Source organism: Budorcas taxicolor, chromosome 2, assembly GCF_023091745.1.
Source record: "Budorcas taxicolor isolate Tak-1 chromosome 2, Takin1.1, whole genome shotgun sequence".
Lineage (NCBI taxonomy): Eukaryota > Metazoa > Chordata > Mammalia > Artiodactyla > Bovidae > Budorcas > Budorcas taxicolor.
In genome coordinates this window covers 25,652,423-25,671,041 of record NC_068911.1, presented here as the reverse complement: position 1 = coordinate 25,671,041, position 18,619 = coordinate 25,652,423, and the positions used below count along the sequence as shown (strand labels likewise).

At 45.1% G+C, this 18,619-nt stretch overlaps 1 protein-coding gene across 2 annotated transcripts in view; it reads left to right on the top strand.

The window, feature by feature from the left end:
- The window catches only part of VPS35L (VPS35 endosomal protein sorting factor like), a 141,149-nt gene that overhangs the window by 110,300 nt on the left and 12,230 nt on the right, over positions 1-18,619 (top strand). For both annotated transcript variants that reach the window (XM_052654166.1, XM_052654175.1), the window contains exons 27-28: positions 8,745-8,884; positions 16,067-16,232. In XM_052654166.1, coding sequence (XP_052510126.1) covers positions 8,745-8,884; positions 16,067-16,232 — 306 coding nt within the window. The remainder of the gene's footprint in view (positions 1-8,744; positions 8,885-16,066; positions 16,233-18,619) is intronic.

Below are 18,619 nucleotides of genomic sequence, written 5' to 3'. Positions count from 1 at the left end.
TGTATTCTTATATAAACATGCAGTCCTACTAAGCCCCACCTTAGAAATGGGAATGTGACTTCCCCAATGTTTTTCAACTTGCTTTTTTGCTGATCAATAAAATTTGGCCTCTGTCCTCACACCTTCCTGCCCACCATGTTAATGCATGTAGATTCACCCCATTCTTTGTAAACTATTCAGTATTCTATTTCTTTTCTTTCTTTCTTTCTTTGGCAGGGGCAGGGTGGGCTATATACATTATTTCCCCAAACCCCGCTTCCATTTTTTTTCCCCAAACTCCTATTGAAAAACATTTGAACTCTTTCTAGTTTTTTGCTCCTATAGACAGTGAGCAACTTGCATCCTAACTGAGCATTTTGAAACTTACTGGCAGTTGTCTGATTGATACTTTCCTCTCTTAGAACCTGGAACCTTGTTCAGAGAGTCCTGTGCAGAGCTTCAGTGCACAGAACAGATAGCAGTGGGGCTCCTCAGGTGGGCATGTGTGTGGGAGGCTGCTGGCTCCTCAGTTTGTGCAGCAGCTGGAAGATGCCTCAAAGCATAGGGTGAACAAAGCCTTTTCAAGCCTTGAGAAGAAATGAAGCTGTCTAGTGAGCATGCTCTAACTCCCTTTGTAGAGCAGAGAATCATTGACTGTGGAGTGCAGTGCAGCACCCCAGCCCTGGAAGCCCTGGAACGTGTGTGTCATCCTCAGCTTAGTGCCTGGCCTTATGCAGACGAAGGGGGTGGGCGACCCTCAGGGCGCGGCAGGAGTGCTAGAGTCCACAGTGATCCTTCCCCAGCTCTATGCTCAGCATGCCCTGCTCTAGTAAAGAAAGAAGGGGCAACTCTTCGGAACGCCCTTTGACCGTCTTGCCTGTCTACCTCACTGCCCCTTCTGTCGTGTACATTTCTGTGATTGAAAATTTTGTAATAAATTTGTATTGACTTTGCTAAAGAAAAGTTATTTTTGGAAATCTGTAGATAAAAATTCCAAAACAGTAGTCTAGCAGTGCATGAAAGATCCTGGTTTTCTCCGCTCTCAGCCAGCACTCCTGGATAACGCTTTGTAGTCTGGCATTATCTTGCCTCCCTTTCTTTGTGCATCCAGCTAAATATATTCATGGGGCTTCCTAGGTAGCTGAGTGGTAAAGAATCTGCCTGCCAAGCAGGAGACTTGGGTTCGATCCCTGGGTGAGGACGATCCCCCGGAGAAGGAAATGACAACCCACTCCAGTATTCTTGCCCGGGAAATCCCATGGACAGAGGAGCCTGGCAAGCTATAGTCCATGGGATTGCAAGGAATTGGACATGATTTAGCAACTAAACACAAAAACAACAAAAATATATGTGTATATATATTTCTTTTCTTGCAGAGATAGTATCATGCTATATACAGTTGTATAACATTTTTTCCTTAATATATCATAGGTATAATGTATTATACTTCAAAACATACCAAAGTACGATTCTCTTTATTAATGATATCATTTCCACAGTGTGGCAGTGCAGTAATTTCTTTAACTAGTCCCTTACGGTTGAATTGTTTTCAGTTTTTCTCCAGTCAAGCTAAATTGATGTAAAAAAACCTTCATGCATGGAGAACCGTTGACTTAGTTATTCTCAGTAGCTGGGCAGCATGGGTAATACAGGTAATCCCAACATACCTAGTTTACTTAGTACCTTCAGCTGAGCCCTTATTTTCAGCTTCTCCCAGGGTTTGCTAGTGGCATATACTTTAGTGACCATTCTGTAGTTTCAGTGGCTGTGTGTTTGGGTGTGTTTGATTTCTCCTTGCCCTGGTAGAGGGTTCTAGAATATCATCCTTGTTTGGTATTCTGCAGACCGTTTGGAACTCCCCAGGTTGGGAAACAAAAACTTGTAACTTCAAACAAAATTATCAAAAGGTCAATGCTAGGCCTCCCTGAGAAATGAGGAGGTAGCCTGCCCTGGTTGAATTTCATTGTTGTTTGCTACTTCTATTTGCTTCTGGCAGAATGTCTCCAGATTAAACCTTTCAGAATGTGCCATTTGCTGTTAGAAAGTCATATTCTGCATTTAGCTGAAGGATTTAGAACAATTTTTTTCAAACCTGTTGAATCATAAAATTCACTGGAGAAACTTGTTTCTTTAAAAAAAGGTGAATCAAATGATCAGGATGGTAAATTTGATATTGTGTGCCTTTTATCTGTTTAAAAAAAAAATGGAGGAAAAAAGGAAATGGACCAAATTCCACTTTTTGGCTGTAAAACAAAACAAAGATGTGCTTTATATACATGAAGGATTAATCTCCAAGGCTGTTGTTAAGTAGTGGGTGAGGAGTTGCAAAATGGTGTCTACTGTGTGTTAACTCTGTAAAAAGAGGAAGAGAGAAAGAAAGAAGGAAACGTATTTGTTCCTGTGTGCTCGGAAGCATACCCAAGCAGCAGATAATACTCTTTGCCTCTGGGAAGGGAAGCTGGATGGCCAAAGACAGGAGTGAGAGGAGAATTGCGTGACTCTTTTAGTTATTGAAAGAGAAATTTTTTTTTTTTAAGTTAGATTTCTGAGTCTCTGTCTTGGATAGTCTGGTTTAATAGCCTCCATTTAAGGTGGAGCCTGGGAACCCATATATGTATTTTAAATAATAGCTCTTTTGAGAATTGATTCATGGAGCATAAAATCCATCCTCTTAAGGTGTACAGTTCAGTGGTTTTTAGTATATCTGGAATTTTGTGATCATGGTCATTAATTCCAGAACATCTCCATCTCCCCAAAAGAAAACCCCAAATCCATTAAGCAGTCATTCCCCACTCTGCCAACCACCAGTCTTCTTTTTGTTTTGATGGATTTGCTCATTCCAGTCATTTCATATAGAGTCATACAATGCAGCTTTTATGACTAGCTCCATCCATTTAGCATAATGGTTTTCAAGAGTCATTCACATGGTAGCGTGTGTGTCCGTATATATGCAGCATCCATGCAGAACTGGAGGAGCCGCCAGATTATTGTGAAAAATGGCTTTACCATGTTCCATTCCCCTCAGTTTGCAGATGGATGTTTGGGGCCCTGGGAGCTGTATTTTTCTTTTTTTTTTTTTTTTTACAAGGACCTTGATGGTTCTTACGATCAAGCAGGTTTGGAAAACACCGTCTCTGAGAGTAGCACGGTCCCTCTTCCTGTGACTGCAGGGACAGTGGCTGTGTTTTTCCTCCCCCAGCGCCCCGCAGCACTTGAAGGACATGCCGATTACTGTGCAGAGAACAGCAGCAGAATGCCTGTCTGCAGAGCAGTCAGCACCTCAAGAGAAAGGATCTCAAGCAGAATGAACTCAGGGGTGACATCAGCCAGGCCTGGGTCTATTTTTTCCTTTGTTTTAGTTTTTTTTTTTTTTTTTTGAAGATGAAATATGGAAAACAAATCTAGGTATCCCTTGAGACGTCAGAAGATTCAGATGGAGGAAGGCATAGCATGGGGGAGCCAGTGCATATATTGGGTTGGCAAAAAAGTTCAAGTTTTTCTGGAAGATCTTATGGAAAAACCCAAATGAACCTTTTGGCCAACCCAATACATGCTTTTTCTTCCCCGAGTGGAACAAGGGTAATACTCTTTATGAATTGGAATCTGATTTCTCCTTTTCCTAGAGGTCCTTAAAAATTTTTTTTAACCCATTTTATGTGTAATTGTCTTCTCTGACTTTTAATAGCCACAATGAGTCAAGTGTTACTATGTGCTGTAGGTTATATAGAAATAGAGATATAATGTTATATACATGAAATTTATATAATGTTATCAACAAACTTCAGTTTTTTAAATATTATATTATGATTATTCTGAACTATGAGAAAAAAACTTGTTTTCATACACACTAGAATGGCACCCCACTCCAGTACTCTTGCCTGGAAAATCCCATGGACGGAGGAGCCTGGTAGGCTGCAGTCCATGGGGTTGCTGAGGGTCAGACACGACTGAGCAACTTCACTTTCACGTTTCACTTTCATGCATTGGAGAAGGAAATGGCAACCCACTCCAGTGTTCTTGCCTGGAGAATCCCAGGGATGGCGGAGCCTGGTGGGCTGCTGTCTATGGGGTCGCGCAGAGTCGGACACGACTGAAGTGACTTAGCAGCAGCAGCAGCATTTGAGTTCTAATTACCAAGACAAAATTAAGAAGTCTCCTAGACAAGACTTTATATATGGGGCAAGTCTTCTGAGGTTAGACATCTGCTTTGGAGCACTTCCTGCCTCAGCCCTTAAGTAACTGTTTCTTTTAGCTCCCTCCTCTGGATGGGGCTTCAGTGGGGCGGCTGTGAGGAGCAGAGCACTCAGCATGTAGTGGCTCCCTCCGTAATGAGTCATAATAACGGGCACTTTTCTCAGGGCCACTTGGTAACAAGCATATAAATAGAACAAACAGTCTTTCAGGTTGTTCTGAGCAGAATTTTAGTTCCTGCCAAGAGAGGCTCTTCACCTTGTTTTCTAATGGACTTAATGTCCTCGTCGGAAAGTGGTGCCTGTGGAGCCAGGAGGAAAATGCCAGATGTGGTGGAGTCCAGGCCTGCCTGTGCTCTCCAGGGGGTAATGTCAAGGGCAGGCTCAGCTCTTTTTTTTAGTTTTTGTGTTGTAGCTACGTTTACACAACATGAAATTTACCATTGTAACCATTTTTGAGTGTACAATTCAGTGGCTTTAAGTACATTCACAACCCTGTGCAACCATCACCACTCTCCATTTCCAGAACTATTTCATCATCCCAAAGAGCATGAAACTCTGTACCCGTAAAGTAGTAACTCTGTTCCCTCCTTCCCATTCTTCTTTATCTCTCTGAATTTGACCACTCTGAATACTTCACACAAGTGAAATCAGATACTGTTTCTCCTTTCGTCTGACCTATTTCATTTCAGTTCAGTTCAGTCACTCACTTGCATCCTACTCTTGGTGACCCCATGGACTGCAGCACGCCTATCCTTCACCAACTCCTGGAGCTTACTCAAAGTCATGTCCATTGAGTCGGTAATGCCATCCAACCATCTCATCCTCTGTCTTCCCCTTCTCCTCCTGCCCTCAATCTTTCCCAGCATCAGGGTTTTTTCCAATGAGTCGGTTCTTCGTATCAGGTGGCCAGAATATTGGAGCTTCAGCTTCAGCATCAACCCTTCCAATGAATATTCAGGACTGATTTTTTTAGGATTGACTGATTTGATCTCCTTGCTGCCCAAAGGACTCTCAAGAGTCTTCTCCAACACCACAGTTCAAAAGCATCAATTCTTTGGCACTCAGCTTTCTTTATGGTCGAACTCTCACATCCATACATGACTACTGGAAAAATCATAGCCTTGACTAGATGGACCTTTGTTGACAAAGTAATGTCTCTGCTTTTTAATATGCTGTCTAGGTTTGTCATAGCTTTCCTTCTAAGGAGCAAGTGTCTTTTTAATTTCATGGCTGCAATCACCATCTGCAGTGATTTTGGAGCCCCCAAAAATAAAGTCTGTCACTCTTTCCATTGATTCCCCATCTATTTGCTACGAAGCGATGGGACTGGATGCCATGATCTTAGTTTTCTGAATGTTGAGTTTTAAGCCAGCTGTTTCACTCTCCTCTTTTAACTTTCATCAAGAGGTTCTTTAGTTCCTCTACACTTTCTTCCATAAGGGTGGTGTCATCTGCATATCTGAGGTTTTTGACATTTCTCCCAGCAATCTTGATTCCAGCTTGTGCTTCATCCAGCCCAGCATTTCTCATGATGTACTCTGCATATAAGTTAAATAAGGAGGGTGACAGTATACAGCTTTGACATACTCCTTTCCCAATTTGGAACATTTTCAAACTTTGTCCATATTTCTAGCACATGTAAGAATTTCCTTCCTTTTTAAGGCCTTGTAATACCTCTTTGTGTATATGTACCATGTTTTGTTGGGCTTCCCACGTGGCACTAGTGGTAAAGAACCTGCCAGCCAATGCAGGAAACATTAGGAGACTCGAGTTCTATACCTGAATCGGAAAGATCCCCTGGAGGAGGACTTGGCATCCCACTCCAGTGTTCTTGCCTGGAGAATCCCATGGACAGAGGAGCCTGGCAAGCTACATACAGTATGTAGGGTTGCGAAGAGTCAGACATGACTGAAGTGATTTAGCATGCACACACATGTACTATGTTTTGTTTATGTGTTCATTGTGTTGTTTCTACCTTTTGGCTCTTGTGAATATTGCTGCTGTGACCATTCATGTATAAATATCTGTTTGAGTCCCTGCTTTCATTTCTTTGGGGTAGACCCCTAGAAGTGGCATTGCTGTTGCTGTTGCTGTTAAATCACTTCAGTCATGTCTGACTCTGTGTGACCCCATAGACGGCAGCCCACCAGGCTTCCTTGTCCCTGGGATTCTCCAGGCAAGAACACTGGAGTGGGTTGCCATTTCCTTCTCCAATGCATGAAAGTGAAAAGTGAAAGTGAAGTCGCTCAGTTGTGTGTGTTCGACTCTAGCGACCCCATGGACTGCAGCCCACCAGGCTCCTCCATCCGTGGGATTTTCCAGGCAAGAGTACTGGAGTGGGGTGCCATTGCATTGCTAGTAGATGGTAATTCTATGTTTACCTTTTTGAGGAACCACGAGACTATTTTCCACAGCTGCACCAGTTTAGATTCCCACCAGCAGTACATAAGAGACTTCAGTTTCTTTGCCAACACTTGTTATTTCCAGGCTTTTGTTTCTGTTTTTTGTCATAGTGGGTATGCTTATGGGTGTGAGATGATATTTCACTGTTTTTGATTTGCACTTCTCGTGATGAATGATTTGAACGTCTTTTCATATGCTTGATAACCAGTCATGTATTTTCTTTGGAAAAAATGTCTATTCAGGGTAACCTTCAGTCAGGTAACTTGTTTTCTCATTGTTGTAGAATTTCTTTTTGTTTTCTGGATGTAATAAACTCTTTATGACAGCTATCATTTGCAGACTTGCGTTTCTGTTAAAAAACACAAATCTGATTGTGTCGCTCAGTTCTAGTGCTAGTGATGGCCTTTAAATTCTGCTGGGCTCAGTCTTTTACCATCCATGGGCTACTTTCACCTGGCCACTCACTTTTTGAGCTCGGTTTGTCATCTGGGCGTGGAAATAATTGTACCTTCCCCATAGGCCTGCTTGAGGACTGAGAATGTAAGTTGCCTTAAGACACGGCCTAGGAGTTCCTCTGGTTTCTATGAATAGTGCCACTTACTACTGTCTGGAGGCCAAGACAGAAGATCCTGCTGCTTCTCACTCTTTCTGGGAGGTTCATTTACCAGAACCTCTATATTAGGATGAGATCAGCTACTCCGCGTCTCGCTTAGAGCAGAGCACAGAGCAGGTTCCCAGCAGATCGGTGTTAATGAGTGTGATCACGTTGGGCTCACCACCACACTGCATGTCGTCAACTCTTGACCCCTCTGTATCAGTGAACACGCTAGGGTGCCACTGCCTGTCCCAGAAGCAGCCTGGGAGGCAAGCTTCTGGAGCAGAGGGAACTTCAGGTAGTAAACCTGGTGTCTTTCCGTACTGTGATTTCCGCCCCCCCCTCCCCCCCCTTTGGAAGAAGGAAGAGAAGGCAAAACCCCACTCTCCAGCTTCAGATGCAGACTCTTCTCATTAAGGGCCGGCCTCTGTCCCCGGCCAGCCTGGGCGTCTGTTGTTGCATCTGCCCCTCTGCTGCGCTGGCGGGGCTCCAGTTTGAACTTGGGGTGCTGCCGGCCAGAGAGCTGTTCTCTCTGCATCACTGCAGGCCGTTTCAGAGTGGAAGTGTATTTGGACCATGCAAACGTTTGATCTTGTCGGGTAGTTTAAAATTTCATTTGTCGGGTCAGTGTTCTGTCTGGTTTGACCCTGAGGCTCTTTTTCATGGTTAATACTTTGGCAGTTCGAGAAGGAACTCTCTCTCTCCCTCTCCATCTCACCGCACCCCCTCACCTCCAATCCTCCCCCTTCACCCCCTTCCTCCCCGTCTGTGTCCTCCTGTCGAGCCCTCTTTCTCAGCACCCCACTTCCTCTTCATCCCTCCTCCTCTCTTCTCCCCTCCTCTTCCTTCGTCTCACCCTTGGAGGTCTTCCTGGTCTATAGACTATTACATATTTCTTAAAAGGCCTTCATTTTCCAGATGATTCCCTGAAACTGTCACCTAATCAGAAGTCTTTAAAGCTATATGCGCTTGTGCACGCACACACACACTTTGCTTCAGACATTTCCATTGTTATTTCCTTAACAAATACAGTGTGCATTAGAGTAGATTCAGACAAACCAGAACTTGACCTGGGCTCCACCACTGCGGCTGGACCCTCCTGCATGCACTGGCTCTGTCATAGGACCAGGCACGTCTCTTTCCGCAGCTGTGGAGTGGGCCCTCGGACAGCACTTTCCTCCTGGGCTGGACAGGAGGGTTGACCGAGCCAGTTCAGATGAAGCCTTCTATCCCAAAAACTGATTTCTGTACTCTCTGTGATAATTTGCTGTGCGCTTTTTTCACTTACTATCTAAAGCCAGTTTGACTGAGGTTCTTGGAGCCAAATTGCTCCAAGAAGGAGGGAGGAGAAGAGAAGAGCTGGGAGGCAGCAGCAGCGCCTCTCACCCAAATGTTCCACTGAGTCAGTCACGGTGCAGAAACCCTCTTCGAGGACCCGCCAGCTGTCTTGGGCCCTCGGTGTGGCCTGACTTCCACATGCCTCTCTCAGGCTTGGCTTCTGGGCCACGTGAAGAAGAAACCAGACCCTGAATTTTTCGACGTTCTCATATGTGGACTTCTCTTCTGTCTTGCAGCTGATGCCTTTTTCAAAGCCGCCATAAGCCTCGTTCCAGAAGTTCCCAAGATGATTAATATTGATGGAAAGATGCGGCCCTCAGAATCATTCCTTCTGGAATTTCTCTGCAATTTCTTTTCTACATTATTAATAGTTCCGGTACGTTTCCCCAGAAGACCTGTAGGTGATGTCTTTCTTTGACCTGTTTTATATACATTCTTTGCCCTAGAAGTGCCGGGATGTTCTATCTATATCTTTGTTGGTTTTGTAGTCAGATATTTGAATTTCTCAATGCATTTATATTCATCTGTGTCCAGGGTATATAGTCAAGGCTCTCTGTATGGCGAAGGAGGTACTACTTGTTCAGGGCTCAAGCCACTGGACCAAAACACCTAGGGTGAAATCCCTTCCTTTCCTTCCAGCTCTGTAGTTTCAGGTGATTGTGTAACATCACCAGGGTACAGTTTCCTTATTTACAAAATGGGCATAATAATAGTATCTACATGTCTAGGTTGTGGTGAGGATTAAGTGAGCAAATATACGTAGGTGGTTAGAACAGTGACTTGTGCTGTGCTTAGTCACTCCGTCATGTCCAACTCTTTGTGGCTCCATGGACTGCAGCCGGCCAGGCTCCTCTATCCATGGGGATTCTCCAGGCAAGAGTGCTGGAGTGGGTTGCCATCTCCCTTCTCCATCAGTGCCTTAGTATATAGTAAGCACTTGAAGAGGTAATGGTGATGTTATTTTGATGGCAAATACCAGAATACACAACAAGATAGTGAAAGTCAAAGGGCTGTTGTTGGAAGATGCTGGGGTTTCTTGTGGAATATAGGGGATGAATAGTCAGGTTTGGGCTGGAAGGAATCAGGGCCACTCCCAGGATCCAGCATTAGGGCCCTCACCCTAGTTGGGGTTCTTAACTTGGGGTGCACCTAACCCATGGGGATCTGGCAGAGCAACCACGAATTCAGATGAGAGAGAGAAAAAAAACCTTTCTTTTTACAAACCTCAGTGAAATTTAGCTTTTCACTTCATTACAAATCCCAGGCAATGAACCACAGTACCATTTGTAGTAACTGGGACTTTGTCACCAAAATAATCAGCAGTATGTTTATATCACATTTCAGGTGTGAGAGACATTTCACAAGACTATCTACATGTTTCCTTCCTTCACAAATGCAATAGTTATTAGGCCCATTGGCTAGTTCTGTTCTTTAAATGTATTCACCAAGAAGTAATAGATTACAGTATAACAGATACGTTGAAAAAATATTTTGACAACTGTATTTTAGCATAATTGATTTCCTTTGTGGTCTTATGTATTTTATTTTCTGCTTTAGAAATAGAACTCTGAGTTGTGTGTAGGCTTCACCAGGTCATAAAAAGTCCAGGCACAAAATGGGTTGGCTCATGGTGAAGCCAGATGTGCGTAGGAGCCACGGATGCTTTTTAAAATATAGTCTTGCTCTGTCCTGTCCCCACTTCCGTACTGAAAGTCTCACTCCCTAGGTAAGATTGGCCCTGGAATCAGCATTTTTGAAAGCTCCCTTGAGTCAATTATAGGTGGTCCTAGGACCACACTTTAAGAAATGTCCCTCTGGTCTCAGGCCATGAAACATTCAGCTCCCACAGGTATGGGGTTACGTTGGGGTGATGAAAATGTTCTAAAATTGTGATGATGATTGTGAATATATGAACTCTGTGAATATACGAACAACCAACAAATTATGCATTTTAAGTGAGTGAATTGTTGGGTGTGTGAATCATCTCAGTGAAGTTGAGAAAACAAAAACTGAGTTGCTCCCAACTTTCCAAGTTCAAATCCCAAATTCTTTGAAGAGAGCCTGGGATGTTCGGGAGGCAGGCTTGATGGTCAACTTCAGTGTGTTCTGGTATCCTTCTTAGTAGTTTATAATCACTCTCTCTGGTTTTTTGCTATTCTAGTTATTTGTCAGGTGATAAAATCAGGATTTCTGATGAGGAAGTGGATCAGTGTCATAATTTATTGATTAATTGGGTTACCTTTTCCTTCTGCATATGGGGTTTTCTCTGTTAAAAAATCACTGGAGCCTTGTGCTTGGAGTCAGAAACTTGTGTTAGTCCTGACCCAATGACTCGACAGCCTTGTGGCCTTGAGAAAGTTTTGTAACTTTCAGAGTCTCCGTTGTCACCTTTTTAAAATATCATCCAGATACACACCTAGCAGAGCTGCTGTGAGGGTCAACTGAAAAGATCGCTGTGAAAGTCTTTCATGAGCCAGAAGCTTGGTCCCTGGGATCACAAGCTGATGACCAGTGGGTGGAATCTAGCCTGGAGACACACTTGTTGGCTGCATCATGATGGAAAACATTTGGAATGAATTACCCCCATTTAAAATTTGTAGATCACAGAGAAACCCAGATTTCTAGTTCCTTGAGAAAAAAATCAGGCCCAGCCCTATGAGGCCTGCATTCCCCGCCTGGCCAGTTGTCCTCAGCTGGAGAGCAGCTGCCTGTCCTAGAGGGGCACGTGTACTCTCTCCAGGTCCCTGGGCACCTCTGGGTCCATTAAATCCTTTTCTGTTGCTTACCTGTTCCCTGAGGCATTCAGGTAACCCTACCCCTGTCAGACTTCATTGTTCCTGATAGTGCTGTGGCTTTTGCCGGGATTTCTCAAGATGTTAAGATGGTTCTAGCCACAGTTTGGGACTTACTAGGTGCCTCGTGCCATGCTAGCTCCCTTTGTCAATATCCAGTCTCTAGGATTCTGCAAGGCAGGACCTGGGAGGCTTGCCTGGGGTTGCACCATTGGTGAGAAGCAGAGCTGGGAAGTCTGTGCTACCCCAAAGCCTGTCCAGCCTGAAACATTTGCAGGAGGCTTTATTGCTCAAAATAGTTGGGACTTTACAACCCTACATCCCTCTTATGGGACGCAGCATAGTAACTACTGGCTGGCTGTCCGGGTGCCATGAGATGTGAAGTCTAAAGAGCCAAGGTTGAGTGCTCACCCGGCTCAGAGGCCGGAGGATGGGCCGAGTGCGAACCCCACTGTGGTCAGTAGGTTCAGCAGGAGATGACTCCTGTATCCCTTTTTACCTGGTTCCCATTGTTACCTTTCTTGTCGTAACTTTTATTATTTTACTTTTAAAATTTAATTCTTTAATTGTAAGGACACTTACCATGTCTGCCCTCTTAACACATTTTTAAGTGTATAATGTAACTTTGTTGACTCAAGGCCCCACACTGTACAGCAGATCCCTACAGCTTATTCATCTTCCTTAATTGAACCTTTAAACTCATTGATTAGTGACTCCCTGTTTTCATCCCGCTCCAGCCCTTGAATTCCACTCTTTGAAAGGACTATTCTAGATGCCGTATATAAGTGGAATCATGGTGTATTTGTCTTTCTGGCCTGTTTAACTCACCATAATATCCTCAAGGTTCATTCATGTTGTCGTATATGATGGCATTTCCTTCTATTTCATACAGCTGGATAACAGTCCGTTGTATGTGTATGCCACATTTTCTTTATCCGTTTATCTATCAATGGACATCTTGTTTGTTTCTACCTCTTGGCCATTGTGATGATGCTACAGTGAACATGAGAGCACTAGTATCTCTTTGAGATATTAGGGATTTCAACTGTTGACTAAGTACCCAGAGGAGGGAACTGCTGGATTACATCACAGTTCCGTTTGTAATTCTTTGAGGTACCTGCGTACTGCTTTCTGTAGTGGCTACACCATTTTGCATTCCCACTCCAGAGCACAAGACTTTTTTAAAGAATGGGTTTGAAAAGCTTTGACTCATTTTATTTGTTTAGAAAAAAAAAAAAAAGGATGCCATTTTAGACCAAATAAAATAACTGGTCCACTTTATTCATACTTACGAATACAGAGGTGAACATTCCCCCAGGACAGCCCTCTCTCCTTAGCAAGCAGCCCCACTTTTGGAGCATTCTGAATCATTCTGCTCTGGTGTTAGCAGTGGTCAGCCTCTTGGTGGACTGCAGAACAGTTTTCTCCATAATCTTGAACTAACATATTTCTTTGAACAACTTTTGGTAGGACAAGGAAAGTAGAATGAATTGAACAAGTTTGGTGTGAACCACTGCAGATGCCTAATTTTGATTCAGTTGAAATTTGTAGGCAATGGAAATGTTCCTCCTCAGTTTTCTGGCACTGATCACCAGGACACAGCAGGGAAATGTCTTCTCTCCTTCTTATCTTAGTGAAAAGGTCCAGCCGTCAGCATAACATGGTATCCAGATGCAAAGCTTCATTCATTGCGTCTACCCTGCAAATATTTGTTGATCTGGGAATGGAGGAGTGAACAGAAATGTGTGCTTCCATGCAAGGAGACAGACTCCAAGCAAATCAATACTTAACTCCGGTTGTATAAAGTGTCATAAAGAATTACAGGCACTTCTGAAAGACTCAAATTTTGAAGGGAAGTGGGGCAGGGAAGTGCCCTGAGAATGTGTGATTTGAGCTGAGCTCAGAGGAAGACTGGTAGTTCTGTAAGGGCGGGGGTAGGGTGACATTTGGGGTGGAGGGAACAGCATGGGTAAGGCCTTGAGGTGGGCAGGGGCACCCAGCAGCACTGGAGGGACTGGAAGAGAGCCGCGGTGAGGAGAGGCTGGAGGGGCATGAGCTGGCAGGGCGGGCAGGGTGGCAACAGCGAGGCCAGGGAGCGCCACAGACCCGACTCACCCACAGCCTCTCGTCTCCACGGTGATCTGTCTCCTGCCCTCCAGCTGCTCTGTGGCCCCCCCGCCCCCACCCCACCAATGCTCCACTTCTCTTTGCTGCACTTGCTCCCAGCCCCTCTGTGTTCTGGCTCCTTTTGTAAAGGACTTGAATATTATTTAACAGAGAGAGAGCCAGCCAGCAGTTCACCAGTATTCACTCCAAACAACCCTGTGATTATCCTCCTCTCACAGAAGCAGGCCCTGGCACAGAGAGGTCAAGTGACTCGCCCAGGGTCACCAGCCAATGTGCGGCCAAGATAGAATTCAAAGCCAGGATGTGTGTGCTCGGCGCCGTCTTCGCTGCCTCTCAGCTCTCCTGGGAAGTTAGTTGTTTCCAGGGTATGCTTTCTCCCGAACAGTGATGTTTAATAGAAGGATTCCCGCAGACCAAGGACCCAGAGGGACACTGCGAATGGTGGGAGCCAGGCCCCCTTTCCTCCAGCTGAGAGAGAGAGAGGGCTGCGTCCCTCCCAGGTGCCCCTTGGGAGCCACCTCCTGGGTGTTTGCTTGCTGCCAGGGAGGCAGCCTTGGCAGAGACCTCGGGAAAACCTTTTCCCGCTCGGATTGTCTACTGAATCCAGGATCTTTTCTTAAGTTCTTTTTAAAATCTGTTTGCCTTGCTTCAGTTGCTGGCACTGGTACAATTTCTTTTGAAAATGTTACAACCACTGAAGCATGGCTATTGTGTGGAAAATGTTTTCCTTGTAGAGAAGGTTGGAAATAATCTCTTCGTCTCTTCAGTTTAAAGCTCGTGGGAACAGCTTCCTACAAACCTTCACGTCTCCGTTACCCCTTCTTCCACCTTTTTGAAGGTGTGTCGAATGCTCTCTCACAATAGTTACGGCAGTTTGTATTGAAAGTTACTGGACCATTCACATTGTTGTCTCTTTCCAGGGCAGATCCTGAAATAAATATATTTTGAGCATCCACATAGCGGAACAAAATAGCCTAGTTAGAAACAGCTGCTAGCAAAGAAAGACAGTAGTAAGCTGCCAGCTGAGCCTGACTCTGGCAATGGAAGGCGGACCACAGCGTGGGCAATTTCACTGTGTATCGTTTGAGGCATTCAGATTTTGGAGCATCGTGTGTCTTCTTTCGTGCCGATACCGTAACAGCAATTCCTGTAGATGTTATCAGCTGTACAAATCATCTCACACCCCTCCACCCTCATTCTTACCCACTGGAAGTATTTCTGCTGTGGATCCACACTTTGGATTACGAAGCCATGAACTCCCACCCACCTCAGTTATCCCGCTTCTACCCCGAGCCTGAATTTAAGAGAGCTGACTATGTGCATGCCTTTCCCCAACTAGCCTGCTCTAGTTCATGCCTAAGTCATCTGTAGAGAGGCATTATATAGAGTATTAGCACTTAGGAATGTCCGCTCTGGAGCCAGACTCCCAGGGCTCAAATCCTGGTTCCCCTGTCCCAGCAGTGTGGCTCATTTCCCATCTGAAATGGGGTCGGAGGCGGGGTGGGCTAGTGGTCATAAAAGTATCTTTCTGAAACAGAGAAAAGCTATGGTAGCCATGATAGCTACCATAAAAGTTAGCTACCGTTTTTGTAGCCACCTCAGTACCTAGTACATGGAAGGTGCTCGAAAAGTGTTATCCTTTCAACATCATTTACCTACCGAGTGCCTGCTGTGTGCCCAGCACTGTCCCAGCAAGCAAAGACAGGAATAAGGGCACCATTCACAGTGTGTTCCCTCGGCCGTCCTAGAACTGTATTATCGGCAAACACAGAAGATAAAATACCTGCCCTCCTAGAGGTTTTTAGGCCAGGATGCAAAAAAGATCAAGAGATACTGTTCACTAAAAGAGTAGGTAAAATCAGATGCGGAGAACTGCTCTGAAAATATGAGATGGTTGACTTGACACAGAGACTAGGAGAAGGTGCTAGGGGCTCTGGATTGACTATCACAGGAGGAGCTAATGTGTAAGGTGAGGTACGGCAGCTGTCAAAGGAACCAGACGTCTCCCCTGTGTCGGGGAGATTCCCAGGAGGAGGAAGTGGCAACCCACTCCAATACCTTGCCCGGAAAATCCTGTGGACAGAGTAGCCTGGGGGGCTGCAGTGCATGGGGTCACAGAGAGTTAAACTGAGCACAAGCATGATCTCCCAAAAGAGGATCCTCAACTTAGCTGCTAATGTTGCTGAACGCCCTAAAGAGCAAGGCTGTATTTAAAGTCGGTGCCTTTGGTGGTGACAGTGATCGTTTGGGGGTTTACCCGAGGTAGGTGGCTTCTGCTGTGCCATCTGCTGTGAGACCTGCAATCTAGCTTTTGTAGTTGGAAAAACAGGGCTTTTTACTGTTGCGCACATAAGAGCAAGGTTGTAATTTTGGAAACAGGCCATTAAACTGACAGGTAACTTTGCTTTCTTTTCTCAGACCCTAGGCTCTCAAACCTTGTCTCCCCAGACTAGTGTGCTGATTAGTAAAGTTAACAGCAGTTTGCCGCTTTTCTCTCTATTGTTTAACCACAGCTGGCACTTCGATTTTTCTGTAGCTGCTAAAGGGAGGGACCTGGGTTTCTGTCTTGATTTTTTTTTTTTTTCCCCTTCTGTTTCACATTTAGGATTATTTATTCTTTTGTTTTGGTCCTCCACTAGGACCATCCTGAACACGGAGTCCTGTTTCTTGTTCGAGAGCTGCTCAACGTGATCCAGGACTATACCTGGGAGGAGAACAGCGATGAGAAAATCCGCATCTACACCTGCGTCCTGCACCTGCTGTCTGCCATGAGCCAGGAGACCTATCTCTACCACGTAGACAAAGGTAGCCAAGTCCCCCCGCCAGACTGCACTGTGTTTGAACTCCTGAGTGGCAAGTGCACAGTTTTCATTTTCCTTTGTGTTTACCCACCATGAACTTCTAGTTCCGGGCCTTGATAAATTTGTCCAATGTAAGAATTACCTGGAGCAACTCTTTAAAAACACAGATTCCTGGGTCCCACCTATCTCTTCTAAATTAGATTGCCCAGGAAGAGACCCGAGAATTTGTATCTTTCATGAGCATCCAAGATCATTTTGACACACAGATGAGTTTGGAGAAGCACTCTTTCGGATCGGTGATGCCTTGCGTGTGCCACAGAATTTCTAGAACGGTAGTTACATATGCATATGTGTGACCTTCACCTCGGACCTATTCCTTTCCAGTCTCACATGGGTCCTGGTCTTAGAGCAGTTGCTTGGAGAAAGGAGATGGCCTTGTACCCCCATCTGCAACCAGCCATTTTGAGCTTGCTGCTGCAGGTTTGGGGGCAGCCTCTTCATGTCCTGGAGATAACATGGGACAGTCCCAGTTCCAGACTGCCACCCATTGAGCCTCAGCATCTCCCTACTTGTCAGAACCTCAGTTGCTATTTTTGGTTTCCAAAAAAATGGCCCTATTGTTAAAAGTGCTTTGGCCAATACCTGTATACTTTAGGGTTTAAGCAACTATCTCTACACTTGGAAATTTTAGGGAATGGATTTGGAGTGCTGAGGGTGGCCTCCTGTGACAGCTCTCAGGGGGTTCCTCTGGCTGGGATTTAGGGGCTGAGGTTTTGTAGGGATGTACCTTGGGGAGGCTGGTGAACGTTGGAGTTGATAGTTTCCATGATCAGAGCTCCTACTGCATGCCAGGTACGGCCCCAGACTTGGTGGGCCTCTTTCTCCTCTGATCCTGGCAGCACTGTGAGGAGAATGAGCATTGGTGTCCCCATTTTACACTTGAGCAAGGGGAGACTCCAAAAGACAATAGGATTTTACCAGCCACGTGGTTTCCAGAGCTCAGGGCCAGTTGGTGCTGTGAGTGGAATTCACTGTGGCACATGCGTTATGCTGCCTCCTTGATTACAGAATAACAGTGTTTTAATTAAAGTATATGGTTGTACATGGGGGCTTCCCTGGTGCCTCAGTGGCAGTCTGCCTGCCTGTGTAGGAGACATGGGTTTGACCCCTGGGTCAGGAAGATCCCCTGGAGAAGGAAGTGGCAACCCACTACAGTGTTCGTTCCTGAGAAATCCCATTGACAGTAGAGCCTGGTGGACTACAGTTCATGGGGTTGCAAAGAGTCAGACCCAACTTAGCAACTAAACAACAGCAATGGTTGTATACTCATACAGTAAACCATAAAGCTGTGAATTATCATGTAATGAGTACCACTTGGTAACCACTACTCAGATCAAGATATCAAACATTACTAGCTCTCCAGAAGTTCCCTGTATGCCCCTGTCCAGTCAGCACAACCACTTGCCTCTCTATAGGTATACTGCTCTCCTGACTAATATTACAAATTAGTTTGTTAGTTTTTTCTTTTCCATAAATGGACTCATTTAGTAAGCATTCTAAATGAGTGTCTGGCTTCTTTTACTCAGTGTTATGTCTGTGAGATTCTTCTGTGTTGTGTGTAGCTATTGCTTATCCTTTTGCTTTGCTGTGTAGTATTCCACTGTATGAATATACCAGAAGTTATTCCTTCCCCTGTGGATGGAGTTACAGGCTGTTAGGAGGAGTGCTGCTGTGAACATTCCTGAATATGTAACTCTCGGGTTTCGTGTCTGTTGGGTATATGCCTGGGGTGAAATTGCTGGCTTGTGGGATTTCCTTGTGTTCTGGTTGGTACCATCTCACAGTTTTCCAAAATATTTACACCAGTTTACACTCTCACCAGGCGTAAATGAGGTTTCTGGTTGTTTGCTTGATGTGGTCCGTCTTGTTCATTTTGGCTCTTCTGCTGAGTGTAATTTGCATTTCTCTCACGGCAAATGCGGAGAAGGCAATGGCAGCCCACTCCAGTGTTCTTGCCTGGAGAATACCGGGGACAGAGGAGCCTAGTGGGCTGCCGTCTATGGGGTCGCACAGAGTCGGACACGACTGACGCTACTTAGCAGCAGCAGCAGCAGCAGCACGGCTAATGAGGTTGAGCTTTTCCTGTGTTTCTTGGCACTTTTATTTTCTCTGTTGGTGAAGGGTTCATGGAGGACTCAAAACAGTAGAGAAACTTTCGAAGCCCAAACGCTGCCATGGAAGTAGGTCTGGAAATCCTGGGCCCTGTCAGAGGAGCAAGCCCTCTCCTCGCTTTTTGCTTCCTTCAGCGGATTCCCTGAATCCTATCTCTACAGAACACAGCAGGGCAGACTGTAGGAGCTGGAGCGCCAGCACAGGAGGAATCTAGTTTTC